At 35.5% G+C, this 13,435-nt stretch overlaps 4 protein-coding genes across 6 annotated transcripts; 2 read left to right on the top strand and 2 right to left on the bottom strand.

The window, feature by feature from the left end:
* Positions 1-574: 574 nt before the first annotated feature.
* Positions 575-6,328, top strand: LOC143749991 (P2R1A-PPP2R2A-interacting phosphatase regulator 1). The gene is made up of 9 exons (XM_077242745.1): positions 575-1,504; positions 1,805-1,889; positions 1,975-2,031; positions 2,478-2,524; positions 2,597-2,654; positions 2,739-2,806; positions 2,971-3,026; positions 3,531-3,615; positions 3,713-6,328. Exons 1-9 carry the CDS (start codon positions 1,419-1,421, stop codon positions 3,828-3,830), a joined length of 660 nt encoding a protein of 219 aa, XP_077098860.1. The 5' UTR covers positions 575-1,418; the 3' UTR covers positions 3,831-6,328.
* Positions 5,888-10,030, bottom strand: bacc1 (BPTF associated chromatin complex component 1). The gene is made up of 6 exons (XM_077242746.1): positions 9,740-10,030; positions 9,563-9,657; positions 9,325-9,426; positions 7,750-7,979; positions 7,538-7,639; positions 5,888-7,010 (listed from the first exon to the last, which is right to left on the bottom strand). Exons 1-6 carry the CDS (start codon positions 9,758-9,760, stop codon positions 6,946-6,948), a joined length of 615 nt encoding a protein of 204 aa, XP_077098861.1. The 5' UTR covers positions 9,761-10,030; the 3' UTR covers positions 5,888-6,945.
* A 96-nt stretch (positions 10,031-10,126) lies between these two features.
* On the top strand, positions 10,127-11,948 carry rnasekb (ribonuclease, RNase K b). Its single transcript, XM_077242762.1, has 3 exons — positions 10,127-10,330; positions 10,738-10,820; positions 11,264-11,948. Exons 1-3 carry the CDS (start codon positions 10,253-10,255, stop codon positions 11,406-11,408), a joined length of 306 nt encoding a protein of 101 aa, XP_077098877.1. The 5' UTR covers positions 10,127-10,252; the 3' UTR covers positions 11,409-11,948.
* Positions 11,687-13,433, bottom strand: med11 (mediator complex subunit 11). 3 transcript variants are annotated; one of them, XM_077242759.1, is made up of 4 exons: positions 13,316-13,433; positions 13,029-13,112; positions 12,570-12,700; positions 11,687-12,358 (listed from the first exon to the last, which is right to left on the bottom strand). In XM_077242759.1, the coding sequence occupies exons 2-4, from the start codon at positions 13,096-13,098 to the stop codon at positions 12,215-12,217; spliced, it is 345 nt and encodes a 114-aa protein (XP_077098874.1). In that variant the 5' UTR covers positions 13,099-13,112; positions 13,316-13,433; the 3' UTR covers positions 11,687-12,214. The 3 variants fall into 3 exon arrangements, with proteins under 3 accessions (XP_077098874.1, XP_077098875.1, XP_077098876.1); XM_077242760.1 differs by having other exon boundaries at positions 13,312-13,409; XM_077242761.1 differs by lacking the exon at positions 13,316-13,433 and adding an exon at positions 13,180-13,237 and having other exon boundaries at positions 11,976-12,358.
* Positions 13,434-13,435: the final 2 nt, after the last annotated feature.

A 13,435-nucleotide genomic window follows, 5' to 3' on the forward strand; every position in this document is an offset into this window, starting at 1 on the left:
ATTATAAAAAAAACATGAATGAACAATAGCACATTTATAAATCAGTATTAACCAAAATCAATAAATAGTTCGAAAATATTTAAAGTTCACAATAGGCAACCTAATGCAATTACTAATGTTAACAAATGAAACCGTATTTCAAAATACTATACATCTATACATCAAAAGCTTAATTTAACTTTAACACAGTTTAAATACAGTTTTGTAGAGCATTACTGATGTATTATAGTTTACTATGACTGTCACCCAAGGTGACTCTTTTGGATTAATCCAGAAAATAAAAATGTTTAATGTTCACGAATACATTAAACATTAAACATTAAAAATGTTTAATGTTTAATGTTTAATGTTCACGAATACATTAAACATTAAAAATGTTTAATGTATTTTAATGTTCCATTAAAATAAAATGTTTGCAATTTTACTTTCATTAATCGTATTAATTTAAATTAAAAAAATAATTTAAAGATTAATCTGAAAAGCAAACTACATATCTTGCAACAAGGCCAGAATAATTGGCAAAAGAATATGCAGTAAGCCACATATTCACTTCTCCTGAGCAGAGTGCTTGTGCAATTCTCTTGTCTACCAGAACAAGGCGCTGTTGTACAAGGGGACGCACAATCTCTATTTGGTTGCGGGAAATATGTTTTATTTTCTAAATTAAGAAATGACCGGAAAACTTTTAATATATCCCGTGTTTCGGACTGTATCAGGAGACACTTTCAGATAAGGATGCTTTCACCGACAGAGCCGACGATCACATGTTTGATCGGGATTGTGTTATGTCATTTTTCCGACTGCTTAAAAATCTAACGTTAACTTAGCAGGTAAACTTGATAAATAAGCCGTTGCATAAAGCTTCATCTTTATCACGACATTTGACAGAAAAGACCCGAAAGCTTATTTTTGGACTACTTTGATCTGTGTTAATTCGCTTATGTGCTGTTTGCGCTTTTGGATGTTTTATTTACTCTGTTTGGATAAGTTGGATTGGATTAAAAAGCCAAAGGACCTTGTCGAGTTATTGGCTGTGCATTAAAAATAGCGCTGAATGTACTAAACTAATTGTCGGAATAGGAAAAATCTCCTTAATGCACAGAAATAACTGTATAAGCTTCATGTTTACGCCGACGAAATCAACCTGAGGAGTTTATACCAAGTTTGTGCGCGAACCGATAAACCAGCGGTAGCGCTAGCTCACAGCTGTTTATCACATTACTGTACAAAGCTGACAGTGTTTCATTTCAAACTTCAACAAAATGCGAAAGCAGTCAACCAGTTGAATTGGATCGGGTATTTTGGCGTGAGGCCTGCTGGTCGGGCTTTTACCGGGGGAGAGTTGGTGCTCTGGCCGCTTCAGGGGGCGTTCAGCCCGGCCGTGAGTGACGCACAGCCTCGGTGCCAGGGGACGAGCTATGGAGAGGATGGAGGTGGACCAGTGCGCAGGCGCAGGAGGAGCCCTCCGAAGGTCGAACAGCGCCCCCATGATCACGAACGTCAGGTGAGGGAACTGCACGCACCGCTGAGGGAATGGACAGAATATGTCCACCCGGTTTCACACTGACAAGGTTTAAACCAAGTGCTTTTTTCTAGGGCACGTTTATAAAAGCTGCTTAAATGCCCTATTTGACCTAAGGCCTAATCTTGGTTTAGTCCAAACCCTGTCTGTGAAACCGGGCCATGATGTTTAAAAAGTAATATACACTGGAAAATAATTTGATCCCAAAACAAATGTATTCTTTGAAATCTACATCTTTTCATTTAATTTAATTTAATTTTCATTCAACTTTTTGCACTACAGTGATGTGACGACAGTGTTTAGCTCTAATACTTCGGCTCGGTATCGTCGGAGCAGCGTGTCTGTAAACCCGAGCTTTCCCTCCCGGGTGAGTGTTCAGATGGTCTGTGAATATAAGTTTTTGACATTTTTTTTTAACTCGAAGTAAATAATACATTACATTTGTGTTGCAGACCCTCCCTCTGTCCCCATTCTCCCTGTCATGTGAAAGAACCGAACACAAGAGACAGGTGAGAACTAAATAATCGATACTGCGATCATTTTAATCTGTAGCAAAGTTCACATGTATGTTGTTGAGCACAAGTGTGTTGGCTGATTTTACTTGAAGAAAGAAAAAATGATATAGCCTATATATTTATATATATTTTTTATGATTATGTTTATTTAGTTTTCATTATTATAACATTATAACAAAAAACAACACAATATAATAAAAATAAAGGAACACCAATAACTCAGATTTTTTTAGGGATACCCAACACCAGTGAGACTGGGTCAAAATATTAAAGATCTTTTAAATAGCCTATATTTTAGTTTTGTAAAGAGATTCGTCAGTAGACAGCTTATATGTGTCTACAAAACTAATTTCAAGCATTTAAACTAGCATTGAAAGTTTTTTAGAGCATGAGAAATATTCAGTCAAGTGAGGTTTTATTATACAATGCTTTTCTTCCAGATTGAGAACATGGAGCTCACTTTGAGAGGGAGTTTACAGAGACTAAGGTAGCTGGATATACATAAATGAACAGTTTATTATCAAAATATCTTTTTAACTGATTTTGTGCCCCCTCATAGTGCCTCATCTGCTGTCCCCCTCCCTCCTGCGAGTCACTGGCATGGCCATCTGACTCCAGTGAGTATTTCACTGTCTTTGGGTTCATCATTGTCTATCCATTGTCATTCTTTTTAGTCATCTCTCTCTGTATGTCCCACGCAGGGATTCCATTCCCAGGACAGCGGTGTCACTCCTAATTCCTCACCCAGTCCAACTCGAAGGTTTCGAGGGTAAGTTTGTGAATAAAACCACAGTATTAGAATGTATATCCTTCAGAAGTCAAGACTACTAGGATTGTTTTTCAGAATTTGGTCTCATATTTATTCGTTTCAAAATGTAAGATATAGAAATATCCTTTCTGAACAATGTTTTTGATGTGTTTTTGATTGAACAGAGGATCTGTGAGCTCTGGAGTGAGGTGGCCAGTGGTTGCACCTTTGAAAAGGAAAGGTAGTAATATTCTGAATTATAACTTGTTGATTCTTCTAAAAGGCATTTGCAAAAGAACATTTCAATATGTTATCAGATCTAATTAATGCAGATAAAGAATTCCAATTTATAAGCACTTTTGAATGTTTTATTGGCAACATTTTCTTTGCATGGAGTAACTAAACCATAATATAAAAGTTTGGGGTCGGTACGATTTTTAACATTTTTAAAGAAGTCTCTTATGCTCACTTAAGGCTGCATTTATTTAATATTAAAAAACCCCAGTAAAAACAGTTATATTATGAAATAGTATTACAATATTACCTGATTAAATATGTAATTTATTCCTGTGATGCAAAGTTGAATTTTTTAGCATCATTACTCCAGTCGTCAGTGTCACATGATCCTTCAGAAATCATTCTGATATGCTGATTTGGGGCTCAAGAAAAAATTCTTCTTATTATTAAAAGATTTTGTTGTCATTACACTTTCTGTCTATTTATTTTTTTCATCTTCTCCACTCAGGTGGAGTGGAATCGGACGGTCCGCCTAAAAAGCTGTTTGTTGCTGGAGTCACAGACCCTGATCACATAACCAGTTACACAGTCAGGTGAGTCTTGTAAAGATGCTTCAATTATAAACTGAACAGAATCTCATGCCTCATGAGTACCAACTTCAGCGCTTAATGACTCTCTTCACACATACAGTGTTTCCCAGTCAGTGGACTCTTCCTCTGGGACCGCTCCTGTCGGTTCAAACACCCCGGCCAGCCCCCTGTCCCTCTCCCCCCCGCCCCCATTCACCTCACACCACCCCAGCATCTAAACCTCAGTATTCATCACACCAGAGTCCAGATCACCAACTTGTAGAGCTTTGGACTCAAGGTGTTGTTAAATGAAGACCAAACGTCAACCTTAACTCAGTTCTCTACCTGTTTTCCTGGTTTTTATTTTGGTGCTTTGATGAGTCTTTTCAGCTGAATCACTTCTGAAGGAAATTCGTCCTAGTCATGACTTTGATTTTAGAGGAAATCAAGATGCAATATAAGAAGACATGGATGTTTCTGACATGGACGATGTAGGCTATCATGTTATTTGTGAATAATTATGGATCTTCGGTGCCTACAGAATAGTGTGTTGTTTATCTGAAATAGTATCTGCAATAACACACTGCAATCAAAGTGGCGAATCTGGACACAAAGATCCATTCCTCAGTGTACAGACCAGTTTTGCTCTTCTTTGCTTTCCTTATGTTGTGGCAAAACACTTTTGTATTTTGGTACATCTTCAGCTTCCGTTAATGGGGTCCAACAGTCTGGAAAAATGTCCAGAATCCATTGAAAAAATGAATAAGGATAGAGAGTATTAAAATCAGTTGGCCATAGAGGTCAACTTTTTGTATAAATGTGTATAAATATGTGAATAATCGAATATTATTTTGGTTCCTTTCTTTTTCCGTTTATCCGAGGGGTCTGATATCTGTAAATATGTTTATTTTTCCATATAGCTTTTAGCTCAAACTGAACTTTGTAAGTTTGAAAAATATTCTTTAAATCATTTGAAATTATACCAGCACATTCAGGCAACGCCCACATTTTTATTCACTTAACGCTTACTTAAAACAAGTACTGTAAAGACTAGACGTCTCACATCGCGTCTAGAATCCAGTGTTGGATATAGGCAAAGCACTTTCAGTGAAAAGTCCACATCGAAAACTGACCTAGAGCCTGAGAATGTATCCTGTCTGAGGCAAGATGCTTTATTCAGTGTGAAAATCAAACTGTTTTTCCATCATGAAACTCTAAACGAGACCCTTAAATTGTGAATTATGTACAGAAATTGAGGATTTGAGATGCAAGTGGGTTGTTGTATTACAAAACATAAAGCGTTTCTACATGGATTTAATCAGTTTCAGCGGATATCATACTCTTCCTCTTGTACTTTTTGCACAGTGTTAGATATCAAAGTTGCTGTTACATGAGTGGGATATTTACTTTTATTGTAAAGCATCGGCTTCATTTGTTTGAATCCCTTCACTTGGGAAACATTCAGTTCTTTGAGTGAGCCGAGAACAGTCTGTCCTGAGAGTTTCATCGTAGTGTGCTCTTCACATGATGGATTTAACTCGTTTTTTAACTCTCCTCTAGCTTTTAAGTTGATCTACTTTTTGTGTATCTGCAAGTATCAGATGCAGTAGCTCTGGATTGTGTTTTTAATTCTGGTGTAGAGCTGGATATTTTACTAGGCTCGTTAAAAATTATTATATTATCCAAAAAAAGTCACATGCTGCAGTTAATTAAACTGGAAGCCCTCCTAAAACAAGTGTCCCATGATACTTCACAATGTTATGCAAATTATGTTGCTTGTGGCGTCTGTTATATTGTTATTTATGGATGTGTAAAGGCTCTGGTTGCAGTACTTATAATTTCAATGTAAAGATATATGTCACCATTCTTGATTCCCAAAGTCTTTACTTTATCGACACCGGCAGCTTGTTGGTCTGTAAAGCTGCACGTCAGACATTTGAAGCTGTTCCTCTGATTCCATATTCACATATCAGGAGGAATATGGCTCATTCTTCGCTATAAAGTCATTGCCTTGTATTTTTACTCATTTCGTTTTTAATTCACAGTGATGACAATGCCTTACATGTTTTGAGTCTTGAAGTTTTAATTCCAAAGTTACTTGCACTGTTTGTAATTTTGCAATTTCCAGTCGAGGTCCTTGGAATTTCAAAGATTGATGCCAATGTATATGGGTATTTAAAAGTGATTACAAATGTGCAATATGCATTAATGTTGCTGGAATTAGTATTTGTCACATTCACCGGGATAATCAGTTTCATATATTTATCAAGAACCTGAAGGGAAGACTTGAGATATGTTTGTTCTGAATCAGTTTTTTATTAATTTCCCTCGATAACCTACAATATGTACAATGTCATTTATTTTTTGGATTTGCCATAAGCAGCTGTATCTGCGTCAGAGATGGTCATGATTTGTGTCTTTTGTTTTCCTCCAATGATTGAGTGCTGTTACTAAATGGATTGTGAGCACACAAAAAACAATGTAAAGAAATGCCAAAGCCGATGGATTCTGACTATCAGTTGTTCAAGTTGTAAATATATTCTAAAAGCCAGAAAAAAATTTAAGTGAAAGATGGATATTTTTTGACGTATTAGTAGCAAAAGTACATTTATTCCCCATCGCCCAAGATGAATGTCCAATTATCAGAGAAGAAATATCATTTATGATTAAATTAAATGTATATGATACCATATATTCTAATTATGAACAAGATCATAATAAAAACTCATTTTATTGATTTGCATGTTGTCTTTGATGCTGAGCTAAGACATTGTATGTCAAGCTGATTTGTTTATATAAAATTTTAACTGGTATGTCTTGTGTGTGCTGTTGAAATGACCAGTTTAATTATGTAAAATAATATATACATACAATAGAAGCTGCACTTGCATACAGTGAAGAAAAATAGTACAATTCTTATTTTTCATTGCATGCTGTAACTTTTCCATTACAGTCAGCATCTTATGTCACTTCACAAAGAATTACTTTAGTAAAAAGGGCCTATTAAAATACAAAAAAGTGTTTGACACCACTGTCCAGTAAACCCTTTTTCAACTGCGGGCAAAGCAGATAAAACAACATGAGCCACAAAAAAACATTTTCCATCTTCCATTAGATTAAAAAGAAAACGACTTTTATACTCATAATACTTCTTCACTGAAATGGGTAGAGAATGGTTGGTGATGTTGTAGAGGTTTGGTCTGATGCTATTTGGACCCACAGTGGAAAAGGTATAAGGTGCCAACTGCTGCTTTCACCATTCTGTATATCTCACAATCAAACTGCAGAATCTTTACATGTGTTTGTCCTTAATAATCTTTGTTGGCCTGAATATCACTGACTGACCCATGAAAATCAGCGAGACAGAAGGGGCAAATCACTGGAGTTCATAATTAGACTGGAGTCCAAATTCAAGCTCTCTGCCAGAAAAAAATAGGAAAAAAAAGTTTGTCAACAGCAACACACTTTCCCACTTGTTACAGGTGATGTACGTTTTTTTAATGTTATAATACATTATCTTAACCCAGTTTATTGTTCATTGTCCAATGGCTCTGATTCCACCTGGTATTAAGATGTGTTGGTCGTTCAAAATACAGGTGTAAATGGGGTCTAAATCTTTTTGAGCTTGTCCACTTTCTACCACTTCAAGAGGTAGTCGAAAACACATTTGATTGTTTTCATAGTGTAAAACTACATACTTCACCTTTAAAGGAATCATTTACCCAAAAAATAAAAATTCAAATCATTTATTCAACCCTCCTTTCTTTCCAAAGATGTATGACTCTCTTCTGTGAGAATTACATTGAATGGATGTAAAGTTTTCAAGCTTCAAAACTGAGGGAAAAGCACCATAAAGGGGTTTGGAACGAAATGAGGGTGAATAAATTATGTCAGAATGTCATTTTTGCGTAATCATCCCTTTCAATGCATTTAAAATAGGACTCACCTTGGTCGAAGTTGGGTTTTTTAGTGGAGCCCTCTCCAAGCCCCTCAATATCCACCAAATCACTGTTAACATCGGAGTCATTGAGAGCACTCAGAGTCACATCTGTAATAAAGAGCCAGTGCATTAATAGACATATAACCATATTTGTAAACTGATATTATTAATGATATATGCTTTCATTTTTCATCCCTTGTATTCAGAAAGCGAGTAACCTGCTGGTTTAGGGTTTTTTATTGCTGGTTGTAAAGATGAAGATCTCTGCAATCCAGTTGTGACAACAACCTGCGTGGTCGGAACAGTGATCACGGTGGGGGCCACTGATGCAGGGGGCAGTGCCAGCGTCACTGTGGTTTTCTTCATAGTTTTTTTAGGTGACTCTGCAGTGAGAGGAACTCTGCTGTCCTCATACAGCTTCCTCTTTACTGTGGTCTTAATCTGGGCACTACAAGAAGGAAAAAAGAGTGAATGGTTACGGACATTTCATTTAATATTCAACAATATTATTGATCTGCCTGTATTGACACCATTATATGAGAACTGAGCTGGGCGATGACATCACATTTTCTCCAGAGCGGCTATATATATATATATATATAAATGAACTAAATTAATAACTTTTTTTTTCAACAAAAATGAAACATCACTGAGCTTACTTCAGCTGTTATGCTATTTTCTTCTGGAAACAAACTTTGTTGTATTATTTTCCTGTCATCTCTGTAAAGCTGCTTTGAAACAATCTGTATTGTAAAAAGCGCTATATAAAGGTGACTCGACTAGATTTGTGGTGCAATATTATGCATTTATTCAATCAAAAAACAGTAAAAACAGTAATGTTGTGAAATACAAATGTTACATTTTTTAACGAGCATTTTCTATTTGAATATAGTTGAAAATGTAATTTACTCCTGTGATGCAAAGCTGAATTTTCAGGATCATTACTTCATTCTTCAGTGTCACATGATCCTTCAGAAATCATTCTAATATGATGATTTGCTGCTCAAGAAACATTTATTATTATTATCAATGTACAAAATAGTTGGGCTGCTTCATATTTTTGTTGAAATTAAAATACACTATCATTTAATCGTTTGGGGTAAGATTGAAAAAAATATACATTTTATATTTTTATTCAACAAATTTAATTGATTCAAATGACAGTAAAGATATTTATAATGTTGCTGTTAATGTTATTAAAAGATGTATATTTCAAACAAATACTGTATTAAATATTCTATTTATCTAAAAATCCTTAAAAAAATGTTCAATCAGTTTCCACAAAAATATTAAGCAGCAAAAAAAGTTTTTAACATTGATAATATTAAGAACCATTTTTAATGATTCATGACAAATAGAAACTTCAATCAATCAATAATTGGGCACTAAATCATCATATTAGAATGATTTTTGAAGAATCATGTGACAGTGAAGTGAAGACTGAAAGAATAATGCTGAAAATTCAGCTTTGCATCACAGAAATAAATAACATATTCAAATAGAAAAATGTTATTTTAAAATGTAATATTTCACAATATATCGATCAAATAAATGCAGCCTTGTTTTTTTTAAACATTAAAAATCTTAATTATTCCAAACTTTTGACACCCAGTGTATTGTTTATTTGCCCAATGTTTTACATCCCAGCACAAAAATTATTATTTTTTAAACACTGTATTTCATATTCAATTTATTATTAAAATTAGAAAGTTTTAATATTTTAGTTTAATAATAAAAAAAAGCCAATTATACAGCTATAACTCCATTACAACTATAACTTAATACACACTTACACTGTGCGCTCCTTTATGACTGAGCTGATGCTGTTCAAATCTTCACCGAAGCGGCGAACTGCAGATCGCAGCATCTCAATCTCCGTGTCGGTCCATTTGGCTCTGAGAGACGGGAAAATGAGTCATTTATAAAACACTGAAAGCACTTTAACAATAGAACAAAACCATTTAAACTATTTAACAGGAGAGAAGAAAGGAATAGATTTGAAACACTGCAGATGCAGTTTCAGCATCTCACCCTGCAGGAGAAGAGTCAGCCACAGGATGAAGCTGCATGGTCAGTTCACCTAATTTTGAGAATGCCGCGCCTGCAGCCGAGAAGATCTCACCCACCTGATAGACAATTATGTGTTTTTATTATTGTTTATAAATTAGTATAGAATATTTATGTTGCAGAAAGACGCAAGTGTTTTACCTTTGTGGAGGCCGAAGTCATGCTGTCTGAAATAAAAAGAACTGACACAAATGCAAAAACAATCTAGTCGAATCTCAATCAGCGGCGCTGAATAGCTGAAACTACAGGTTTTAAATGACCGCTGCAGTCATTCAGCGACCTTGTGTACGAAAAAATAATGCTAACTGTATTATATATCTAAAAAAGTGTCTATAATAAGCATGAACGCAACATAATAGTTCGAACTAAAAATCCCCAGAATACAATGCGCTTCGAAAACGAGGCGTGTAATTGGTCAGCCCATGGCCAATCAAATGAATTCAAACGAGCTGCGCAACATCCGTACGAAAATAGCCGAGTGTTGCCGAAAAAGCTTACGGAACTAGTCGAACAAACCCGAATGCCGCCGATATACATCGCGTCGATTGGGTCGAGAGAAGGCTAGAGGCAGGCTGTCATCCTGGATGACGACTGGATGTAGGATCATTTTTTTCCAGTTTTGAGAGGAAGAAACTGTGGGCGATCTCAGATAAAATGCCGTCGCTTTTATTCTGTGGGCCCAAATTGGCCGCCTGTGGGATCGTGTTAAGCATCTGGGGTGTCGTTATGCTGGTAAGGATTATAGTCTTCGTGACATCGCTTGCTAGTTGTAGCTAACGTTAATGGGATTCATCCCCAACGACAGGAATATTTTGCCTATATATGTAATATTAGTGAATATTGGCGTACTTGGATCTTCTCTGATAAGATAAATGCGTAAAATAGTAATATATTTGCATGTTCAGTCACCTATTTATCAGCAGACTATATCAGAAAACAGCAGGTGTTGAGATCATATGATGTAAAGGCCTTGAAGCTATTCTTTACCTCCTTCACTTGACCATGTTTTCCGTCCTTTTTTGTTTTTATGTATAGATAGATATCATATTGAGTGCTCTTTCACAATTAATTCCACCTAATGTCTTAATATTAAATATTCTTAACAAACCCTGTTTTAATAATTATGCACTTTTTTTCAGTCAATGTTGGGAATCTTCTTCAGTGCAAAATCCGCTGTGCTGATCGAAGATGTTCCCTTTACTGAGGAAGACATCCGTGATGAGTGAGTTACTCTCCCCTATCTTTAAATGTAATGTTCCAGATACCTATAGATATAAATGTATAAAAAATATTAAGCAGCACAACTGTTTTCAACGTTGATAATAAAAAATATTTCTTGAGCAGCATATCATCATATTAGAATGATTTCTGAAGAATCATGTGACACTGAAGACTGGAGTAATGACAGCAAAATATTTAGCTGTGCCATTACAGGAATACATTAGATTTAAATATATATTCAAATAAAAAAAGTTATTTTTAAATGTTAATAATATTTCACAATATTAATGTTTTTACTATATTTTTGATCAAATAATAATAAGTATGATAAGGGCTCACATTTTGAATAGGCTTCTTGAGTAGAATGAGAACTGGCAGATCCTGAGCTGATATGACATTTCTACATGCAAAAGTTTACTCGTGAATGCGTCTTCTCTTCAACAGTAAGAATCCACCACAGACAATTTACGGACTCTACAACCAAGTTGGAATCAACTGCTTCATTGCCGCTGCCATCTACGTAGGAGTTGGCGCAGTGTCTCTGTGTCAGGTTCGCCTTAACAAGCGCCAGGAGTACATGGTCACATAAACCCAGACCATTTCAAATTCAACTCCCAATTATTCCCTAATTATTTATTTTTAGAAGACTTCTCAAGAACCTAGGAGGAGATTTTGCTTTGTTATGTTGTCTGACATTGATACATTTGGAAGTTCATCTTTAAATACTTTATATATTGATATTCTAATGAAGAACAGCATGTGCATATATATTCATGTCATGTGTTGTTAAATTCCATAAATATTCAGAACATTAAGGGATGAAACTTTGACTCCACATTCCCTAGTATATAAATAAACAAAACAAGCTAAATGTCTTCACTTTAATGGTTGTCTTCTGATCAATGAGCTATAAGACACTAAAAACAATGGGTTTATGTTAGTAGCTTGTGTTCATGTTGAATGTGTGTGTATGGTGGACATTTTTTTGAATTCCAATCTTTGTGTGTGTGTGTAATATAAATGTCTATTATTTTATTGATGTACACCCTGCAACCCTTGTGCTGTGTACTTGATATTATCACCACAGTGATGAACAACACAAGATAATGAATGGAGAGTCTTATGTTCCCTTCAATAAAATACTAGTGAAAAAAAATTATTATTAATTATTTTTTTTCACACCTATAACATTTCTCAACAAGACAAAAGCTTTGGTGTTATTACAACACAGGGAAGATATTCAAAGCAAATCACTGGGTTTGTCATACAAGATTTCCTAAGATGTTGTTTGTGGAAAGTGTTGTTTTTAGATGGTATTCAGACCGTTCATGAAACATATAGACACTTATGAAGTCAGCTGGCAAATATTACAAAGTAACGGTCCATTTAAAGTCTTTACGTCTGTGGATCAAGCATTATCTCACAGGTACGTCCCAGCTCTCCCAGTTTGACACGGGCATAATCTGCACGGTTTAAGGCCATCTGACAGTCCTTTCTGGCTGAGTATGTCGATCCCTCATGAGGCTGACCTGTTGCCACCTTTATTTAGAAAACATGAAAAAAAGTTAGTGCATCACAGAGGCAGTCAAAGTTTTTCTCCAATGCTATATGTTTTGATAGATATGGAAGAATGGATGGCACAATGCATGGAATGATGGATGAAATTAGAGTGATAGATCAGGATGGATGGATGGAACAATAGATGGATGGAGATAGATAGATAGATAGATAGATAGTAACACATACACACCTGTGTCAGATATCGGATCTGTGCACTCAGTTCATTCTCAACTCTGTTAATGGAGGTCTGGAACTGATTCAGCTGTCGGTCTAATAAACTGGCATTGGCCTTCTCTTTAGAAAGCTCCAGCACAATAGTTCCTGATAGACAGATTGTTACCATTCAAACTGTATACTAGATAAACATATACAAAATAATAAATCCTAACACTGTAAAGCTGTAATGTTGAGGTTTAAGCAGGTATATTTATAATGACAGACAGTTACAAAACCTCTAATTAAAAAAAAGCCTCTATCGGCCAAAGCTGGTTTGCTAGTCACCAGGTCTAGCCCAGTTGGTCAGTTTGCTGGGTTTAAATCAGGTTTAAAGGAGGTTTTCTTGCTAAACCAGCTTGGACAGACTAGCAAACTAGCCTAAATCAGCGAAGTCTAGAAAACTATTTTAAGCTGGTTTAAGTCTTACACAAACCTGCGCTCTGCAGCACTAAAGCAATCTCCTTCTCCACATCTTCTAACGCTCTCAGCCTGTCATTAGCCATTCCGAGCACACAACCTACAGAATACAGAGAAAACATAAAGCACAAACATACAAAAGACAAGCGTTCAACTCCTAAAGTTACCTGAACATGCATAATTAACTGCAACAGACAACACCACCGCACACACACGTTAGCTATACGAGTTTAATTATTAAAAAATTAAAAAAAACACTTCAGACATGTATGTTTGTAAAATAATTTAAGTCTACTTACTTACATGTATATTTAAGCAACGATAGTTAACTTGACGAGATATTTAACCAGTGACTGTAATACACAAAACACTCGTATATCAGTATGTTGGGAAGTACGGAAGCCGTAGAAGAACAAAAAATAA

Source organism: Siphateles boraxobius, unplaced genomic scaffold (genome assembly GCF_051911475.1).
Source record: "Siphateles boraxobius isolate OS27281-9 unplaced genomic scaffold, OSU_SipBor_1 25, whole genome shotgun sequence".
Classification (NCBI taxonomy): domain Eukaryota; kingdom Metazoa; phylum Chordata; class Actinopteri; order Cypriniformes; family Leuciscidae; genus Siphateles; species Siphateles boraxobius.